General features: G+C 51.6%; 1 protein-coding gene across 1 annotated transcript in view; it reads left to right on the top strand.

Moving 5' to 3' along the window:
• Positions 1-8,045: 8,045 nt before the first annotated feature.
• Positions 8,046-19,943, top strand: part of LOC127394464 (acid-sensing ion channel 2-like) — a 31,421-nt gene continuing 19,523 nt past the window's right edge. Inside the window, exon 1 of the mRNA XM_051640467.1 lies at positions 8,046-8,862. Coding sequence (XP_051496427.1) covers positions 8,299-8,862 — 564 coding nt within the window. The 5' untranslated portion in view covers positions 8,046-8,298. The remainder of the gene's footprint in view (positions 8,863-19,943) is intronic.

A 19,943-nucleotide genomic window follows, 5' to 3' on the forward strand; every position in this document is an offset into this window, starting at 1 on the left:
CAGGCCATTGAATAAACATTAACCAACCCACCCAATGTCCTGAGGAGGGGAAAGGATTAGGCCCACTCAGCACTCACAAATTAAATGATGTGTTTCCAGCCAGCAGGTGCCTGGGCTGGTCTCCAGCAAACTTCACTTCTTCCTTATTCATGGTTCTGATTTCCATAGTGAGAGGTTTAAGGATGTCACAGGACACAGCTTTGGCCATCAGTCTGTCCCCACCAATACAGCATTTCTTAGGAGGGTTTATAGGGCTTCTTTAACTCCCTCTGTATCAGCTGCAGCCCCCCCCCCAAATCCCATGGAGGAGATCTCTGCTGATTTATGGAAATGGAAGCAAACAAAGTGAGTCAAACTGAGTTGAAATAGGTTTAAAAATAAACACGCCAGGGCTGGTGTGGTCTCAGGTGAGGATCACACCTCTGTGAAGGCTGCCCCAGGCAGCCTCTTCATTGCACTCCAATTAATTCAAGCTGGGATTTGCCCTTGATACAAATGCAAACAAACTTTTCTACCTGCTGGCTCTGCAAAATCAACCAGGGCTGGGAAACCCTGCTTGTCCTTGTGGCACTTCAGGGGCTTAGAGTTGGATTGGAAAGCTGCTTGGCACTGTGGTGTGCCAGGAGCTGAGCTGAGGCCTTCCCTCTACTCAAACTATCCATGAGGGTATCCAGGAGAGCTTTTTTATGAGGGCAGAAGCCTTTTCTTCCCTTTCCCTTCCTTTTCCCTTCCCTTTCCCTTCCCTTTCCCTTCCTTTTCCCTTCCTTTTCCCTTCCCTTTCCCTTCCTTTTCCTTTTCCTTTTCCCTTTCCCTTTCCCTTTCCCTTTCCCTTTCCCTTTCCCTTTCCCTTCCCTTTCCCTTTCCCTTTCCCTTCCCTTTCCCTTCCCTTTCCCTTCCTTTTCCCTTCCCTTTCCCTTTCCCTTCCCCTTCCCTTTCCCTTCCCTTTCCCTTTCCCTTTCCCTTCCCCTTTCCCTTCCCCTTCCCCTTCCCCTTCCCCTTCCCCTTCCCTTCCCCTTCCCTTTCCCTTCCCTTTCCCTTCCCTTTCCCTTCCCTTTCCCTTTCCCTTTCCCTTTCCCTTTCCCTTTCCCTTTCCCTTTCCCTTTCCCGTTCCCTTTCCCTTTCCCGTTCCCTTTCCCTTTCCCTTTCCCTTTCCCTTTCCTTTTCCCTTTCCCTTTCCCTTTCCCTTTCCCCTTCCCTTCCCTTCCCATCCCATGTTTGGATGTTCCTGGTACTACCACTTCCCTCAGCAAATGCTCCATCAGCACAGGTGATGCCCTGATGGGAGGAGATGTCCTCACCAGGACACCCCAAAGGTGACAATGTCCCCGTGTGCTGGGTGTCTCTGCCAACCCAACCTGGGGACCCAACCCAGCCCACCCTGAAGCAGAGTCTCCATGGTGGAAGCCACCAGGGTGACCAGGGGAACCCTGCTGAGATCAAGTGGAAATAACAGAGAGGTCCCTCTTGGGGAGCACCAAGGACCCACCTCACCCCCCGTCTTGTCTCCTCTGCCAGCAGGACAGCAATTAGCTTTTAGATTGTTGGTTTTTTTCTTGTTTTCTCAGGTCAGCCATCCAAGGAGGGACAATCAAGCAATGAAAGGATGATGACTTCATTTCTGGGATCTTTCTCTTTTCTATTCCCAGAGCTGTAAACCCAGGAAAACAGCCTTCCTGGGAGAATTTCAGGCAGGAGCTGCACTGGCACTGGAGAAGTCAAGAAGAAAGAAAAGCCAATGAAGATGTTTTGGGGCAAAAGAATGAAAAAAAAATACAGATTTGTGTGGAATTTCCTGGCCTGATTCACGTGCTGACAAGAACATGCCCAGTGTCATCCAGAAACAAGAGCCTGGGATGGGTCCTCAACTGGAATTATTCATGAGCAACTCCAAGTGCTTTCATAGACTGTCTGAAGAACAAGGGTATCAGGCAGAACTGAGGCCTAGAAATCAAAATGAAATCATGTAGAGCTCAACAGAGGACAAGGATGATTTCAAGGACTGCTTAAATGGGGAGGCACCAAAGGAAAAGGTACATTCTTGATGAATTCTTCCTCCCCAAATCTCCAAGCACCAGGACTTGAATTTTGCATGGAATGAAAAAATAAAGAAGAAACCCCCCTGGGGTTTGTGCAGGGGGATGCAGTGAAGAAATGGCACGGGAGGGGGGAGCTGGTGGGCCCTGTAATCCCTCCAGCTCACTTTGCACACCCTGGTTGATGAACACGGCCCTGGAGAGAGGGCTGATCAGTCTGAGCTATTGTGGAGAAGCTGAGAAGGTCAGAGGGAGCAGGAGAGGCTCCAGCTGCTGCAAAACATCCCTGCAAACCCAATAGTCCCTTTCAGTAATGGAATCAGGAGGTGTAACTCGGTCTGGGTTGGGCTGGGAGGAATCTCAGTGTCCCTGGGAAGCCCCTGCCTCAGCACCAAGGTTTGGAGGCTCAGCTCTGCCACCACTGGGCTCTTAATGTGCTATAATGGCTCTGCAGGCAGAGGAGGAGGAGGAGGAGAAGGAGGAAGAGGAGGAGAAGGAGGAGAAGGAAGAGGAGAAGGAGGAAGAGGAGGAGGAAGAGGAAGAGGAGGAGAAGGAGGAGGAGGAGAAGGAGGAGGAAGAGGAGGAGGAGGAGAAGGAGGAAGAGGAGGAGGAGAAGGAGGAAGAGGAGGAGGAGGAGAAGGAGGAGGAAGAGGAGGAGGAGAAGGAGGAAGAGGAGGAGGAGGAGAAGGAGGAAGAGGAGGAGGAGGAGGAGGAAGAGGAAGAGGAGGAGAAGGAGAAGGAGGAAGAGGAGGAGGAGGAGGAGAAGGAGGAGGAAGAGGAGGAGGAAGAGGAGGAGGAGGAGGAAGAAGAAGAGGAGGAGAAGTAGTAGGAGGAAGGCATCCCAGAGCATCCCCTCTGCTGCTGGGGGTTGCCAGGCACAGCTGATGGAGAAATCTTGCCCCCAAAATAGCTTTTCTACTAAAAATTGCTGATTCAGTTCTCTGTCAAGATGATGTTTTTATCAGCACCTTTTTTTGGGGGAGGGCAGGGGTGTCAAAACGGAGCCTTTTCCTGTCTCCCAAGGTGCTTCCCAGGGTAGACTGGAATATTTCTGGTTTTCTTTCAAGGAGACTTTTTTTTTTTCCTCTTCAACTGCTTTAATTGCTTTCATTTTATACCCCATTATAAATCCAAGGATAATATTAAATACATTGAAATCCAATCAAAATTTCCATTCTCTATAGATATTAAAAAGCCATTTAATGGAGACAGAGCGAGTGTGGAAAGGATTTGATTTAATTTCAGGGGAAACATCAGCATTCAACATTAAGGTCCCACTTGGAAGAGCAGCCTCTTAAGTAGCTGAGCTGTGTGTGCCAACTGGAGCACTGGGTCTCCAACAGCTTGAAGACACTGGCAGGAAGCAGGTCAGTGACAAGAGGGTCCAAAAAGGTCAGGGAAAGGCTGAGAACTGGAGGGAGACTTGGAGGATCATGATCATATTGAGCAAAGTCCTTCTTAGAATCATAGAATCATGGAATGGTTTGGGTTGGAAGGGACCTTCAAGAGCATCTAGATCCAACCCCCCTGCACGGGCAGGGACACCTCCCACCAGCCCAGGTTGCTCCAAGCCCCATCCAACCTGCCCTTCAACACTGCCAGGGATGGGGCAGCCACAGCTTCCCTGGGCAACCTCTTCCATTGCCCTTCCTACCCTCATGGTGAAGAATTTCTTCCAAATATCTAACCTCAATCTCCCCTCTTTCAGTTTCAAACCATCACGCCTTGTCCTGTCACCACCCTCTCCTTCCAGGTGCCCTCGTTGCTGGCCCCACATTCCCTGGCTTCCCCTCCAAGTCCCTTTTTTTGTCCTTCTTTTTTGGAAAGCCCACGGAAACGTGGCAGAAGCAGCATCCTCTGAAACTGGAAGCCCAGTGGGACAGACTGGTGGGACACTTTCCTGGTGCTGGACACAACCACACAGCTCATCCACAGCTGGTCCGGGGGACAGGAGCCCCTCTCCCAGACAACAACACCCACTGCTTTTTCTTTCCCTCTTTTTTCTTTTCCTAATCAAGCTCAGAGGGAAATATAAAACCAGCAAACTGGTAGAAAACGCAGCAGTTTCCAGTGTTGAGGAGGGAGCTGTGGGGCAGCGTGTGCTGAACCACGCAGGGAGACCAAAGTGGCTCCTTTTAGTTTTTAGAACCCATTTCCCTGCCTGTAAGGCCAGTTGGGACCTGCCCAGTGCCAAAGCTGGGACCTGCCCGGTGCCAAACTCCCTCCTGGGACCTGCCCAGTGCCAAACTCCCTCCTGGGACCTGCCCAGTGCCAAACTCCCTCCTGGGACCTGCCCAGTGCCAAAGCTGGGACCTGCCCAGTGCCAAACTCCCTCCTGGGACCTGCCCAGTGCCAAAGCTGGGACCTGCCCAGTGCCAAACTCCCTCCTGGGACCTGCCCAGTGCCAAACTCCCTCCTGGGACCTGCCCAGTGCCAAAGCTGGGACCTGCCCAGTGCCAAACTCCCTCCTGGGACCTGCCCAGTGCCAAAGCTGGGACCTGCCCAGTGCCAAACTCCCTCCTGGGACCTGCCCAGTGCCAAAGCTGGGATCTACCCAGTGCCAAAGCTGGGACCTGCCCAGTGCCAAACTCCCTCCTGGGACCTGCCCAGTGCCAAAGCTGGGAACTGCCCAGTGCCAAACTCCCTCCTGGGACCTGCTTTTGGGAGGGCTCGGCTGGGGCTGGGGCAGCAGAGGGGCTGACACTGGGGGGGGGATGCCGGCTCCATCTCTGCTCCCTCCCCGAATAAACCCGTTTCTCCAGGGTTTCAGGGCTGGGATCGCTCGCCCCGAGCAGTGCAGCGTGGGCTGGAGGCAGCAGAGGGCAGGCAGAGGCTGCACAAAGGAGCTGGGGACCCGGCTCTGCTCCCGGGGGTCCCTCAGCCACCCCGGCCCTGCCTCCCTCCCTCCATCAATCCGTCCCTGGGCGGGAGAGAAGCGGGTTTTCCTGGGGAAATCTCTTCCTGCCCAGCCTGGCTGCTCTGCCCTGGGGTCTGCAGGAGATCTGCAGCAGCAGAGTCTGCCCGGGATGTTCAGGGGCTGAGGTTGGGTTGAGAGCTGCCAAAGCAGCTACTGCAGCCTGCAGGGATGTGCTGCCCTGGGTGTGCCCCAGCAGGGGAGGGTAGGTCTCCTTAGCTGTGCTCTGCCATCCCAGGGGCTTTCCTGGGACCAGCCAGGCTGCCTTGCCCTTCCCATGCACACCCACCTGCCGAGGGACCATTCACATGGGTGACCAGAGGTGCCACCAGCCCTTTCCATCCCTCACGACCCACATCCCCAATCCTTGGTGGTGTCATCCCATAGCCCAGCCCTGGGCACAACTCAAGCTGCTTTCCTTGGCTCTCAGGACATCAAGCCAGCTTGGGCAGAATCTGAGCCACGGGCACTCCATGCAGAGCTTTTGTCCCCCTGGTTTGTCCCCAGCCCCATGGGCAGTGGGACCAGAGCTTGGTGACCTGGTGCTGAGACCAGGCAGCACTGCTGGGGATGGGGCCTTTCCCTCCAGACTGCAGCCAAAGCTCTCTCCACAGTTAAATCCTGAAGGCAGCAGATGGTCTGAGGTGTGAATTACAGCAAACAGGACTGGAGAAGCAGCCTGAGTGGTGAACAAATGAAAGCATTAACACACCAGGATGAGGGATGCAGACTGCTGGGAAAGAAGGGGGGGTTTGCAGATGGTGTTGGTCAGGGGTGGAAAAGGGAGCTCATTCCTGCCAGGAAACTTTTAGGGGTAAAATGGTCTTGTCCACAGAAGTGATGGTGAGCACAAGGGTAGACAAACAGCAAGGTCTGGAGCCCTGGAACAAGGGTGCTGTGGCCTCTCTGTCCTCTGCTGCTTTAATTCTGGCTCACTCATATATGAGTCTTCTCCATCCCCCCCCTGGAAAGGGCATGAGAACATGCAGGAGGTTTGGAAGGCCTCACCTGGGCTGAATTCCTGCTTGAGAACTAAGAGGCACAGCTCTGTTTAGCCACAAATGGGTTTGCATTGGCTTTCAGTCATGAGCAGAGATGCAGGAGGAGGGACCATTTTTTTGCATTTCAGGGCTGCAGTGGATTCATACAAGGAGGAAACCAGCCTCATGTGGCAGCTCCTGCTCCCTCTGCACCCCAGCTGCCCGTGAGGACCATGCCAGCACAGTCCTGGAGCCTTCTTTGCTATGGGAGGGATCAGCTTTAAGGCAACAACCTGCTACACTGAGAGACCTGGGAAATTCAACTCATGGCTGTGCTGCAAGCTTGCTGGGTGACTTTGTCCTCTCTTTGCCTCAGTTTCCCTGGGATGAGATGGAGAGAGTAGCACTGTGCTGCCACAGCAGTGCTGAGATGAGGAGCTCAGCTGAGAGATGCTCCCATGGGATGCTCTGTGTAGGGAGGTTGCCACAGCTGGGCTGGCCTGTGGCTGCCAGGGCCAGATGGGGCTTTGGAGGAAGAAAAATCTGAAACTCTCTTAGCTCTGAGTGAAACTCAATAGGGGGAGGACAGGGTGGCTCATGGCCAGGGGACAAGGGGCTCAGGGGAGGTGAAGCACATGAAGAACAAAAGGACCAACCAGTTCAAAGGGTCTTCCAGGGTCTGCTCTACTGACAGCAGCACTTAGGGTTATAAATTCAAACACTGGGCTCATTTTGGCCCAGATAATCTTTGAGTTTGTTCTTCGGGCAACTTCACGGGTGGCTGAGAGTCACCTTGCAGAATGGGAGAGGCTTGTGCTTTGACCCTCTGCTCCCACCTCACCCAGGCTGGGAAAGCCACCTCCTGGGTACTAACCATGACCCCATCTGCTGTAGTGCTGGGTGCTGCACAAAACCTGGTTTTTTTTAGATCTGGATCTGAACCAAAGCAGGTAAAAACACTGCTGTGCACTGAGAGCAGAGAGGGGAGCTACTCCAGCCCTGCTCAGCCCCCAGCACCTTTCCCCTCTGGGCTGAACCCCCCTGCTTCCCACCCCTGCAGCGTGCTCTGAGGACCCTGCCGTGTCTGGAGGCACCAATACAGGGTTTTGCAGGATCTCTTGGGTAGGAAACATTTCCCTGCTTGCCTCCCCTCCCAGCTGAACGCACATCTGGGACCATCTTCCCCAAACACATCCATCACAGCTGCCCTGTCAGTGCCGAACATCTGGAGCTCCTGCTGGCCACGAGGCTCCCGCGGGCTGCTCCCGGGGGCTACGGAAGCTCCTGGTTACAGCTCCCGGACTCACCCCCCGAGGCTCCAGGGATGCAGCCCCCCCAGCTCCCCCTTGCAGCCCCCTCTCCCTGCCCTCCCCCGGGCTCCGGGGCTCTTCACTCTCTCCAGAGCCCTGGAGGGAAGGGAAGCTCCGAGCCGGAGAGATGAGAGATGCTGCAGCCCCTCTCCTCCCTCTCCCTCTGCTCCCGGGCTCCTGCCCCCTCGGATTTTTCTCTCCGAGCTGCCAGCCAAGAGGAGAAGCTTCACGCTGCTCCCTGGCCGCGGTCCGTGGGGGCAGCTGAGCAGCAATCGCCCCCCTCCCCAAACCTCTTCCTTTTTTTCCCAAGTTTTCCCCTCTCCCTTTCCCCCCCGCTGCTTCTGCCGCACGCTCCGCTCCCTTCGCCCTGGGAGAAACCCTCGGAAACAGCACCTGCAGAGCAGGGCTGGCTTTTCTGGGGTGGGTATTTCTTGGAGCCCTGCCCAAAACGGAGCGGAAGGGGGAGGGAGAAGAAGAAAAGGAGATGCCTGCATCCAGCACCTCGCGCTCCCGCAGCATCGCGGGCCGGGGCTGAGAGCCCCGCTGCTCTGCAGGGCCACAGCTCCGGGGCCAGCAGCACCCCGGGCTTTCCGCACCAGTTCCCAGGCTGGGAGCTGCCTCCAGGGGTTCCCAGCCCCCTCTGTCTCTCTCTCCATCTCGCCCCGTTGGGCGCGCTGGGTGTGCATGTGTGTGCGTGTGTGTGTGTGTGTGTGTGTGTGTGTGTGCAGGGGGAGGACCTGCTCGCCATTGGCTCAGCTCTCCCTGCCCACCCACATCCCTTCCACATCACCTTGGTGTCTCCCTAAATAAAACCAGCCCTTCTTAGCGCTCCGAGGAAATCAAGAGGCAGAGTTTGAATGGATTTTCTATAAATATTTACCCCTAGGAAGCCGCTGCCGAGCTCGTGGGATCCACCGGCAGCAACTGGCCTGAGATTCTGCTTCTCTCTCCTGCCTTTGGAAGGCAAATTACTTTCCAGAGGGGAAGGGGGAGATCCGGATCCCAGCTCCAGCTCCAGACTGACCCGAAAAGCAGTGCCGGGATTTAACTAACTCTCCCTGATGGATCTGAAGGACAGCACCAGCGAGGGCAGCATGGGCAGCCTGCAGCCTTCCAGCATCCAGATCTTTGCCAACACCTCCACGCTCCACGGGATCCGTCACGTCTTCGTCTACGGGCCAGTGACCATCCGTCGCCTGCTCTGGACCTTGGCCTTTGTGGGCTCACTGGGTCTCCTCCTGGTTGAGAGTTCAGACAGGGTGGCTTACTACTTCTCCTACCAGCACGTGACCAAAGTGGACGAGGTGGTGGCAAACAGCCTGGTCTTCCCTGCTGTCACCATCTGTAACCTCAACGAGTTCCGCTTTTCCCGGCTCACCACCAACGACCTGTACCACGCTGGGGAGCTCCTGGCTCTGCTTGATGTCAACCTGCAGATCCCCAACCCTCACCTGGCTGACCCGGCCGTCTTGGCCATCCTCCAAGAAAAGGCCAATTTTAAACAGTATAAACCAAAAGTTTTCAACATGCAGGAGTTCCTGGCGCGGGTGGGACACGACCTGAAGGATATGATGCTGTACTGCAAGTTCAAAGGCCAAGAGTGCAACCACGAGGACTTCAAAACTGTGAGTATGAGCAGACACTCTTGCTTTCCTCTTCTCTGGGTGTGTGGATGGTGGTGGTTTCACAGGGCCAGGACAGCACTGGAGGTCACTGGCCAACCTTGTGTGGGCATGATGCGATGAGCGAATGGCACCTGCCAGGAGGAGCAGCCTGTTGAGTTGAAGTTTGTTTGCTGGAGCCCTAATGGGGGGGTTATGTGGGGCCAGCCCTGCAAAGGGCTTGCAGCAGGTCCAGCCTCCATCCTACATAAGGCCCCAGCTCCCAGGTGGCTTCTTGATGGCAGACCAGGGTGCCAGCTGGGCCCTGCTGAGCATCAGAGGGGGCTTGGGGGTCTCCTGCTATGGCCAGTGAATGTTAGCCAGCTGAAGAGAGTAGAGAGGGCTGGAAAGAGCCAGCAAGAAAAGTGGCCACTGGGGGATGTCTGAAGCCAGGTGTATTTCCCTGGGTGTTTGTAGCCTTGCTGGAATTGTGGAGGGGGAAATTTTTCTGCTTGTTCCTGGTGGTCGTGGCTCATAAATCCTAGTTTGCTGCACAGCGTGGGCAGCAGCTGGGTCCCTTCCTGCTGCTGTGCTAGAGAAAAAAAGGGGGGGAAAGAGGAGAAAAAAACAGGCTCAGCTCTGATCTGTCTGCTCTTAGGCTGTTGGGGAGGTGGAGTGAGCTGGGTAGCCTGAGGGTCCAGGAGGAAAGAGGTGCTGCTCAGTTACAGCTTTGGGATGACACCCTGATGGCAGTGCAGGCTGGCCTGGGTGGCAGCAAGTATCAGCCTAAAACAAAAGAACAGAAGTAGGTTGCCTGAAAGAAATGCTGCTCCTGTGTGCTGGAGCCAGGCTGGGGGCTGCAGAGGGGCTGCACCCTCTGGGCTGATGGTTTGGGGTCTGTCTTGGCAGATGTGAGTGCGTGGGCTGGGGGCTTGGCTGGTTTGTCCTGTGCTCTCAGGCCAGGCTGGCTGGTCCCTTGGCCAGTTTGGGGTTTGGAGAGAGCTCGTGGCTGGTTGGCTCCCCGGGAGTGATGCTGCTTGTTCTGCTCACTCACAACAAGTTTCATGATGGTCTGGTCTGTCAGCAGGATCTTGGTCTGGTTTTGGAAGAAGGGAATGCTTTCTGTCTCTGCTGCTTTTGGGTATCTCCTAGAAAATGAGCCCAAGTGACTCATGCCACAAAGTCGTTGCCATCACCTGGACTCTGCTCTCTTCAAACCTCTGAGCAGGAACACGTCATTTTACACCTCAGTTATTGCCTGTGCATAGCCCTGGATCCCTGTCCATTCAGACTGGATATCCAGGCAAACTGCTCCTTTCTGCTCCCTGGGCAGATCTGAGCAGATCTTGAGCCACGCAAGTCATAGGAAGGTACCAAGAAAGTCACTAGAAGAGCTTGCTAAGGAAAAGCCATGTGTGACTGTGTGTAAAGTGGGGTAGAAAGGGAGAAATAGATGTGAAAGTCCAGGGGACAGAAGAGCTGGGGAGTGAGGACAGATCCCAGCAGGATGGGCAGACCTCCCCTGTCCCCACAGGGTGTGGGGAGAGGGAGGTATCGTGCCCATGGGCTTCCCAAGAATGCAACAAACAACAGCCAATAGCAAAAGCCTCAAAGCCAGCAAGCAAACAGCAGGGATAAAACACCTGCAGGACTTTAAAAATCAGGTCTTGTTCTCAGATCAGGTGGGAGCTCTTGGCAGCCTCCCTGGGATGTGGTGGGGTGTCATTTCCCTGGTTTTCCAGGTAGCTGCTTCTGAAACAATGACTATTTTTTTTTTCCCAGAGGAGATGCAGTAGTTTCCAGAAAGACTAAACCTTCTGTCTGCTGAAAAAATCCTTGCTCTGCTGGAACAGGTGAGGGCCAGCTAGGAACAGAGAGGCTGAGACTGACAGTGCTTGTCAAAGTGCTGTAGAGCTTCAGAAACAGAGTAGTGAAACACTCCAGTCCATTCTGCAGAGCAGCTCCTCAGTGATCCAGAAGACAACATCCTCCCAGCACTGCCTGCTGTGCCTTTCTCACAGGGTTTCAGTCTCACTGACTCTAGGTAATCCCTCAGGTAATGGAAATCCACGGAGTAGTGTGTACTCAAATGGGGCACAACAACCATGTTTTCCTGCCAGACTTAACCTCAAAAAAAGTGTCTGCTTGAAAGCTGGGTAGGTCTTTTGACAGGGAACATGCAGCAAGGGTCTCTGAGCTGCCTCCAGGCTGAGTCAGAACCTCGTGTCCTGGATGAATGTTGCATTAAATCACCAACAACCTGTTGCAACTGCATGTGGGCTCTGTGACAGCCCATCCACTCTGCTGCATTTCCAGTTGGAAGAAGAGAAGCATCATCCCTGAAGCCTGATTTCTCTCCTGCCAGGAACCAGGGAGTGTAAATCCCAGAGCAGTTTTGTAACACATCATTATGGCGAAGAACTCTGGCTCATTTTCCAGACTCCCAAATTCATCTGGGAGCAGAAGAGGCAGGAGTTTTGCAGCAGAAAGCTGCAGCAAGGCAGTTAACTCTGCACTGAGGTTCTGCTAGAGGAGTGAAGGCAGTGCTGCCATCTGCCAGCCCTTTGGGTGCCCAGGGGGGTGCTGGGTGCAGAGTGCCCCCTGAATGGAACTCACCCTGCTCCTGCTGCACAGGAAAGCAGAATCTGGAACAGCAGCACCTGGTACTTCATAAAACCTGCCTTCACCCCCCTTCCTCCTCCAGTCCCCTGTTCCAATTCTCTATTGCTGCTTTCTTAAAAGGGTTAGAGCTGTGCTTTGCTTACACTCTGCTCCTTCTCCCCAGGACAATGTCTAATCCCTCCCAGAAACAGCTCCCCAAATTGCAGTCTGCTCAGAGGGGTGAGTTCCCTAAGCTTTCCCACAAAGATCTATCCCAAGGGAACAGCGAGGTCCTAGCAGAGGATGTGCTGATTCCTGAGCTGGCATCACAATGCACAGAGCAGCAGATAAGGATAATGCAGAGTTCTGCTGGAGGCAAAGCAGTGAAGAATAGCAAATTGGCAGAACACGCTTTAGCAAACCCATTCCCTGGGTGTATGGGAAGGAGGGAGGCCTGAAAACAGCAGCAGCCAAGGAAATCCCTTCTTTTTTTGATTTGTGCATTGCTCCCCCCCAGGAGGTCCTGGTTGAAAATGACCTCGCAGGTGGCATTTTTCTGGAGGAGCTGTGCTCATGCTGCTTGACATGACATTAAGGTCTTCCCAAGCTGCTGCTGCTGAGCGTGGTAAAGCTGTGGCTCCTCAGCCCTAGACACAGTGCTGGGATTTTCTGTGTATGTCCATGGGGGTGCTGGAGCAAAGCCTGTTCCCCAGGCCTGTTCTTGTGGCTCCTGGTCCTTTGCTCTTCCAGCATGGGATGAACTGAGTAATGGCAGGGGAGCCTGGCAGATTTTTTGTGTGTGGCACAGCAACTGCATGAGGACAGAGGGAAGAAAAATCTGAGAAAACTCTTCCAGTCCATGGGGCAATGGCAGAATAACTGATGGGGTGACCTGGGTTGAGATACCAAGGACAGGAGCAGCAGGAGGAACAGGCTACCTCAGTCCTTCCTGAGGAAAATCAGCTCCAGCAGCCAAACCCTGCCAGAAATATTCAGAGGATGGCAGGGGGGTGTGCTCTGGTGTGTGAGCACGATTTTTAGTCAGGTTAGTTGCTAAAGAAAACGTGGAGAACGTGCTTCCTCCCATCTCCAGCTCATTCTGGAGGTAACACAATCCCTCAGAGCCCAGGCCTGCTGTGCCTTCCTTCCCTGTTGTCTATTTTCAGTGGCCATGAGAATCCAAGGATAGAACTCATTTATTTTCAATACACATTCCTCCTGCCAGGCAGTGTCTGCATAATGGAGAGTCTCTCATGTGAATATTTCTGTTGTGAGACACAAGTTTCTGCCAGTCTAGTCCTTCTCTGTGCATATTTTTTTCCCCACTCTTTCTAGGGAGGCCAGTACTTAGGAAATAGCTTTTGCTTCATGGATATATTAGTCTGTTCTCATCTCCTATTACCCAACTTCCACTTTCCTCAATAAAAAAAATAAAATCAGGATGGTGACGTAGAAAAACCACAACTTCTTTCTCTGGAACCATTTCTCTGGAAAACCATGGCTTCTCCCAAAGTTTGCCATGAGGTCTGCAATCCTCTGCTGCCTTTCACACAGACCAATAGTTGTCACACCAAGAGACCAAACCTTTGTGCAGCCACCCCTGCCTGCAGCATAACATCCTGAGTTTGTGTGTGCTGGTGGGTTTCAGGGCAGGAGGGCAGGGGGAGGGCAGGGTTGTTGTGCTGGTGTCTCTGTTAGGTGCCTAAAATGAGGTGGTTGCTCCAGGGTGATGTATCTGGCTGACACACAAACCATGCCCTTCAGAAATGTCTCACCCTGCCCAGTGTTTTCCCTGGGTGAAGTTTCTCTGTCCCTACAGCGTTTTATTGTAATGTGAGTGTGGTGGAGCTTCCTCATGGAGCTGATGGGGTTTTCTCTTTCCTTTATTTGCTATAAAATGGGAGGATAATGCTTTAAAATTCACCAGGAAGCTCCATGGGAGGACGCCAGCTGGGATGAACACCTGTTGATGAAAAAAAGCTTCCTGGGTCTTGAATGGTCACTGGAGATAAATTCCACCTCAGCTTTCAAACTGGGGAGGGGAAAAGCCTTTCTCCCAGAGAGACACTGAGACACTGGGAAGCTGTGGAGAGGCAAGGTTGTAAAAACCAGAGACCAAGGATGATAAATGTCTTTCAGCCACCATGTCCTGGTGTTTCCTTAGCCCGTGGCTTCTCTCACTAACACTTTTCATCTCACAGGGTCTCCCTGACAACTGGTCTTGAGCAGAGGTGTCCTGGGAACAACCTGCTGCCTGCAGCAGATGAAGGGTGAAACCATGGGAAGCATTTGAATGTACTTCTGTTCTTTCTACATGAACCAGACTTAAATCTAGTCATGCCCAAAAATATCAGTGAAGGCCAGGAAGGACCAGGAACATATTTAAGAAACACAAGTCTGGTTTCCACCTGAGGAGTTAGGTTGGAACAACATAGTTTGTCCTGACCTTCCTTGTGCAGGTGCCCTTTGGAGACTTCCTGACAAACAGTAAATAACCTCCCAGATGTTCCCTCTTGCAGAAGGTTTGTGCCCATCTGACCAAGTGCAGTGATGCCACGTGAAAAACCACGATGTGGCAGCTGCAGATCCCACTGTGGGTTTGTTCTGAACTCTCCTTCCAAGGTCCTGAGCACTGCAGTTCAGTGTCCATGATCTCAGAGGAAGGAAACGGAGAAAAAAAATCAAAACCAGTGATCCTCAAGTGAAACACTTCTCACTTGATTACAGGGGAAAGCAGGTCTGATTTCAGTGCAGACCTGGGTGGCCTTTGGAGGCCCCTTTCAAGCTAAATTATCTTATGATTCTGTAACAAAAAGCAGGTGCAGACCTGCTGGATCTTACCCACTTTTGCTGTTGAGAGTCTCATTTTTATTTCATGCTGAATTTGCTGTCTTCAATCAGAGCATGACAAAATGAGAACCAGTTCTGGAAGAGGGTCACCTTCCCCTCTGCTAGCCTTGTGTACAGGTTTGAGTTCACATTCCTGACCTAAGGAAAAACAACTGGCCTAAAATGCACAGTTTTTGACAACTCTGTCTGCATGGAGCATTTGAGGCACTCACAGTTCTGGTTCCATAATGAACCCATCACTGTTACTCTGGGCAAGCTCCTGTCTTTGCCATCTCCTCTAACAACCCCAATTTGCTTTAAAAGGAGACAGTGGAGATTCCCTGAAAAAAAACCCAACCATTAAGTCCATCATTCAGCTCCATTTGACTGAGAAAATGTGCCTCAGAGCCCTGAAGGAGCACAGCCAGCTGCACAGCAGCAGGGACAGCCAGGTCATCTCCATCTCCTCTCACAAGATCAACCTCTGGAAGTCCCTCCTATGCCTTCACAAAACCATTTGTTAAAGGAATTGCTACCTGGAGCAGGCTCACCTTGGCTGGTGCAGCAGAATTACACCTTAATTAGCTATCAGGGAGGACTTGTGGTCAAGTTGTTGGCAATAAAAAGCTATATAATGGTCACTGTGACAGGGTGGACCTGAGCAGGGGGCCGTGTTGCTGCCACAGCTACACCCACTGTACATCATCCTCAAAAGATACAGGAAGCATTTTGCTGACTGGGCTGATTTTTCATGCAGCTCTTTGGAAAAACAGATCCATGAGAAACTTCCTTGCCTCCAAGATGAGTGTAGCTATGAGAGAGAGCTGGGAGGGCAGGTCTTCCAGAGGGAGGAAAACAAGAACTGTGGCTTTATTTGCAGGTTGTAAAAGTCAGTGACTATTTTGCCACCTTCACCTGCTGACAGAGCAGGGAAAAAAAAAAAAAAGCCTTAAATATATTCCCTTTACTGAGGGATCAGCATAACTGGAATGGTCTTCTAAAAGCTTGCTGGGATTTCCAGGCCTGCAAGGAGGAAAACTCTCAGGGATCAGAAGCTCAACATGCTAAGCTGAAAAATGGACCAGATAAGGTGGACATGTCTGCCCCCCACCTGCAAGGATTAATCTCTGAGACTGGAACCAGAAAAACAAAATTGCCCCTTGGAGGGAAAAGAGCCTGAGTAATTTAAACTGAAGGACAACACTGTGTTCAGGGTCAAGAAACAATTTCCATCCAGCCATGACTATTTACAGCTGAAGCACATGCCATTAGCTGAAGAAAAGCTGAATTGTTGTGATGGTTTGTTGTTGCTGAAGAAAGGATTCAGCCTGTGTGTTAAGTCAGGGAGCACCAAGGGAATGGTAATGGAAAACCCACACATATTTGCTCAGGGTGAGAGAGATGAAAGGAGATTCACTTGGTTAGATTTCCAGAGAGAAGCTGGTGGCAGGGGGACATGGGCTATTGGGGCTCTTTCATGTGCAGCAGAAGTTGTTGAGTTGTCTGCTCCTGTTGGATGAGCCAGATCTGTGCTGCCACTTCCCCAGAGACTGGAGTAGGAACAGAAAATCAGAAGTGAGAAAGACTGAGCCAAAGTCCATCTGCTCACCAGGTGCTTCTTCAGAGCAGCTTGACCTTGCATGAGAAGGGGGTTCCAGGCTCTTCCCAAGTGGTGGGAGCTTTACACCAAGCCCCTGGGCTTCTCTTTCAGTCCTCCCAAAAGTTCCTTAGATTTCAGTTCCAGTGGAAGTTTGCTGAGAACTGGAGTTTTTCCTAAGGGAAATGAATAGTTCCCAATAATAAGTAAACCAAATAATAAGGAAAAATAATCATAGAAAGGTTTGGGTTGGAAGGGAAATTAAAGATCATCCAGTCCCACCCCCTGCATGGGCAGGGACACCTCCCACCAGCCCAGGCTGCTCCAAGCCCCATCCAACCTGCCCTTCAACACTGCCAGGGATGGGGCAGCCACAGCTTCCCTGGGCAACCTGGGCCAGGCTCTCACCACCCTCACAGCCAAGAATTTCCTCCTCAGGTCTCACCTCAATCTCCCTCTTCCAGTTTCAATCCATCCCCCCTTGTCCTCTCACTATAAGCCCTTCTAAAAAAGTCCCTCTGCAGCCACTATAGAGTCTTCCCAAAACCTTCTCTCCTCCAGGCTGAATCATGAATTATACACAAACATGCAAATACAGAACTCACCCCCTCAGATGGTACTTAGAACCTGACCAGAAAAGACCCAAACTGGGCTCCACAGCAGGTGCTGGTACCTGAGCTGAGAGTCCAAGCACCGTTCCACAAAAGCCTGGGAGAGGCTGAGCTGGGAGGTGGAGGAAGGTGACCTGCCCTGCTGAACAGTGATCTGCTCCAGCAAGAAAAGAGGATGTTCAACCACCTTGATGTGGTTGGAGAAGTGTCCTGCAAGAGATTCACTTCACGAGGCTGAAACCCATGGCAGTGATTCAAGCTTTGTTCACCTGAAAGTTTGAGGGAAATTAATCTCAGGCCAGGAGAAGAGAAGGAATAAATAAACCCAAGAAGAGGTTTTCCAGGGATGTAACTGCCTGCACTGCGAGGAGGATAATTTAAGGCCTCAATTTCTGCCATCGTGATGGGGGAGTTACTTCTCCCAGTTTAATTAGCAAGTGATGAGCTGAAGGCCTGGTACAGCAGAGAGGAGAAGATCATTGTCATGGGTTGCTCAATGGCAGGCAAGGAAACATCACTGACTCTGCCACAGGTGGGCCAACAAAGGACTTCATTAATTGCTTGGAGTTAATGAAGGAACTAATGTAAGCTTAACCCTTAATTAGCTGAGCTTTCAACTCCAAGCTCAGCTGCTCCCTGGCATGGGAGTGGACGGATTAGAGCTTCTGGATTTCTTCCACTGGCACTTGCCATGCTCTGGAAGGGCTGCAGGTGGGACCCATCCCTGCATGGAGCTGTGGTGGTGCTGGTGACTCCTCAGCAGTTTTCCAACAATAGACAAACCTGTGGGAGATGATCAAGAACACAAGAGAGGCTTCATCTGGACCTCAAAGGTGTGATAGCGTTGGCTGGGGAGATGGAAGGGGCTCTAAGCCACCTGGGAAGTGTTTATTTATTTGAGGGATTAGAACAGAATTTTACCACCAAGTTTCTTGTTGTTTTCACTGAAAATATCAACCAGAAATGTTACTGTGGATTCTGCTGGGAGCTGCAGTTTCAGTTCATCAAAATCCCATTTTTCTCTGGCCATACTGCTTGGATTATGTCTCCTCTTTTGCCAGGGAGGTGATGGTTGGTTCCAGCAGTCACACAGTCCTGATGTATCATTGTTTTCTTTGAAGCATCTAATGTCTGGGGACTCTTCCTTTTTCTTTTTGTTTGTTTGTTTGTTTGTTTGTTTTTCCATGAAAAGAAACACAGGATTTCCCCACAAGTTTTTGTGAAAACTGCTGCTGTGGTAGATTCTCCAACAATATTCCCCTCTAACCCAATCTTTACATGACAAAACCTGAACCAGTTTTCCTGAGCAGCATGACCAGACAGGGTGTGGATATAATGCTGCTGTGCCAGATGTTAAACTTCCTACTTGTTGATTGAACCCCCTTTTTTTGTTGTTGTTGTTGTTACTCCACCCTGGTAATGAATCCCACAGCCACCATCTCTTCTACAGCTGCTCCAGGAACACTCTGAGTGGCCATTAACTAATGCTAAATGATGATGGATCATCTCCTGAAGTACATCTGGCATCCACATGAATAACAAATGAATTTGTGGCTGTCAAGGCAATGACAACAGATTCCAGCTGGATGCACATGAGAGCTGTTTGCTGCTCTGCACCAACTGGGGGCTGACCTGCTGGAGAGCAGAGTAGGTGAAAGGGACCTGGGGGTCTTGGTAGACAGGAGGATGACCATGAGCCAGCAATGTGCCCTGGTGGCTAAGAAGGCCAATGGCATCCTGGGGTGCATTAGAAAGGGTGTGGTTAGTAGATCAAGAGAGGTTCTCCTCCCCCTCTATTCTGCCCTGGTGAGGCCGCATCTGGAGTATTGTGTCCAGTTCTGGGCCCCTCAGTTCAGGAAGGACAGGGAACTGCTTGAGAGAGCCCAGTGCAGAGCCCCAGAGATGCTGGAGGGAGTGGAACATCTCCCTGATGAGGGAAGGCTGAGGGAGCTGGGGCTCTTGAGCTTGGAGGAAAGGAGACTGAGGGGCGACCTCATCAGTGTTTACAAATATGTAAGGGGTGAGTGTCAGGGAGATGGAGTTAGGCTCTTCTCAGTGATGACCAGTGGTAGGACAAGGGGTAATGGGATCAAATTGGAGCATAGGAGGTTCAAGGTGAATATTCGAAAAAATTTTTTTACTGTGAGGGTGACAGAGCCCTGGGACAGGCTGCCCAGAGAGGTTGTGGAGTCTCCTTCTCTGGAGACATTCAAAACCCACCTGGATGCTTTCCTGTGTGATGTGCTCTAGATGACCCTGATCTGGCAGGGGGGGTTGGACTAGATGATCTTTTGAGGTCCCTTCCAACCCCTAGGATTCTATGATTCTATGATTCTATGATTCTATGATTCTATGATTCTATGATTCTATAATTCTAGGAAAAAGTGCAAGGATCTCCTTCAGGGCCTCTAAAGGTTCTAAAAACTGATTCTCTGCTGGGGACATTAGTGTCCAGGAGCTGGTGCTGCACTTCTGTTTGTTAGCTGTGCGGGGCTGCCCGTGGCCCCCAGCTCCTTGTCCTCAATCCAGGTCGTGCAGGGTGAGAAGAGGCAGGTGAGATGAAGGGAGCAGCAGTGGAAGAGGGGAGGTGAGACAGAAATGGGAGAAAATCTGGTCTATGGCATGAGGAAGCAGAGCTCTGAGGTTGGCTCAGAGAAAAACAACTGCTGATGAGAAGCAAGTGTGGTTTTTTTGAAACCTAGATTGATGACTCTGGAATTGGCTTGAACGTTTCTGTTGAAATCTTTCTATCAGAAAATGTTTTCTTAATGCAAAAAATTGCTTTCCTAAAGTTACACTGATTGGGATGAGATTTCCCACGAGAAAAATGAAAGCTTTTTGTCTCAAAGCATTTCTGGTTTCCATGAAATTGATTAAAAATACATCTCAGAGCAAAATCAAATCTTGAAACCCTGGGTTGTCTCATTAAATGGATGTTCTGGTTTTCAGCTAGTAAGGAATTAAGTAATGGGAAAGGTCACTCAGAGCTGGGGAGCTTTCCACCACCTGAAGTCTCCACACCTTGCACTTGTAGACCAGGTGCACCCCGGGCTCAGTTTTACTTGGGTTTTGAGGCAAAAATCTGATGTTACTAAGGGTGAACCCTGAGTTACAGACTCATCTCTGCCTTGCCCTGAACAGAGGGAATTTCATACCCAGCTTTTAAGTGAGTCCTGGCTTTCAAAGGGCAGGTTTTTGGAGCAAGATGCTTTCTGGTAGACCACCCTCTGAGCTGTCTGAGATGGTTCCATTTTAGCCTTATTTCCTGATAATAGAAGGTTTCAGCAATTTTGCCTCCATCTGAAAGAGCAGAAGTCTCAAAAACATTTGGTTTCTGCAAGTTTCCTGAAAACTGGACACTTGGATAGACCCAAACTCAAGTCCACTGAGGACAAGCAGGATCAACGATGCTGTTACACATTTTGTCTGACAGTGACCAGCTGTGCCCCACTTTCTCCAGAAGCATC

Source organism: Apus apus, chromosome 25 (genome assembly GCF_020740795.1).
Source record: "Apus apus isolate bApuApu2 chromosome 25, bApuApu2.pri.cur, whole genome shotgun sequence".
Classification (NCBI taxonomy): domain Eukaryota; kingdom Metazoa; phylum Chordata; class Aves; order Apodiformes; family Apodidae; genus Apus; species Apus apus.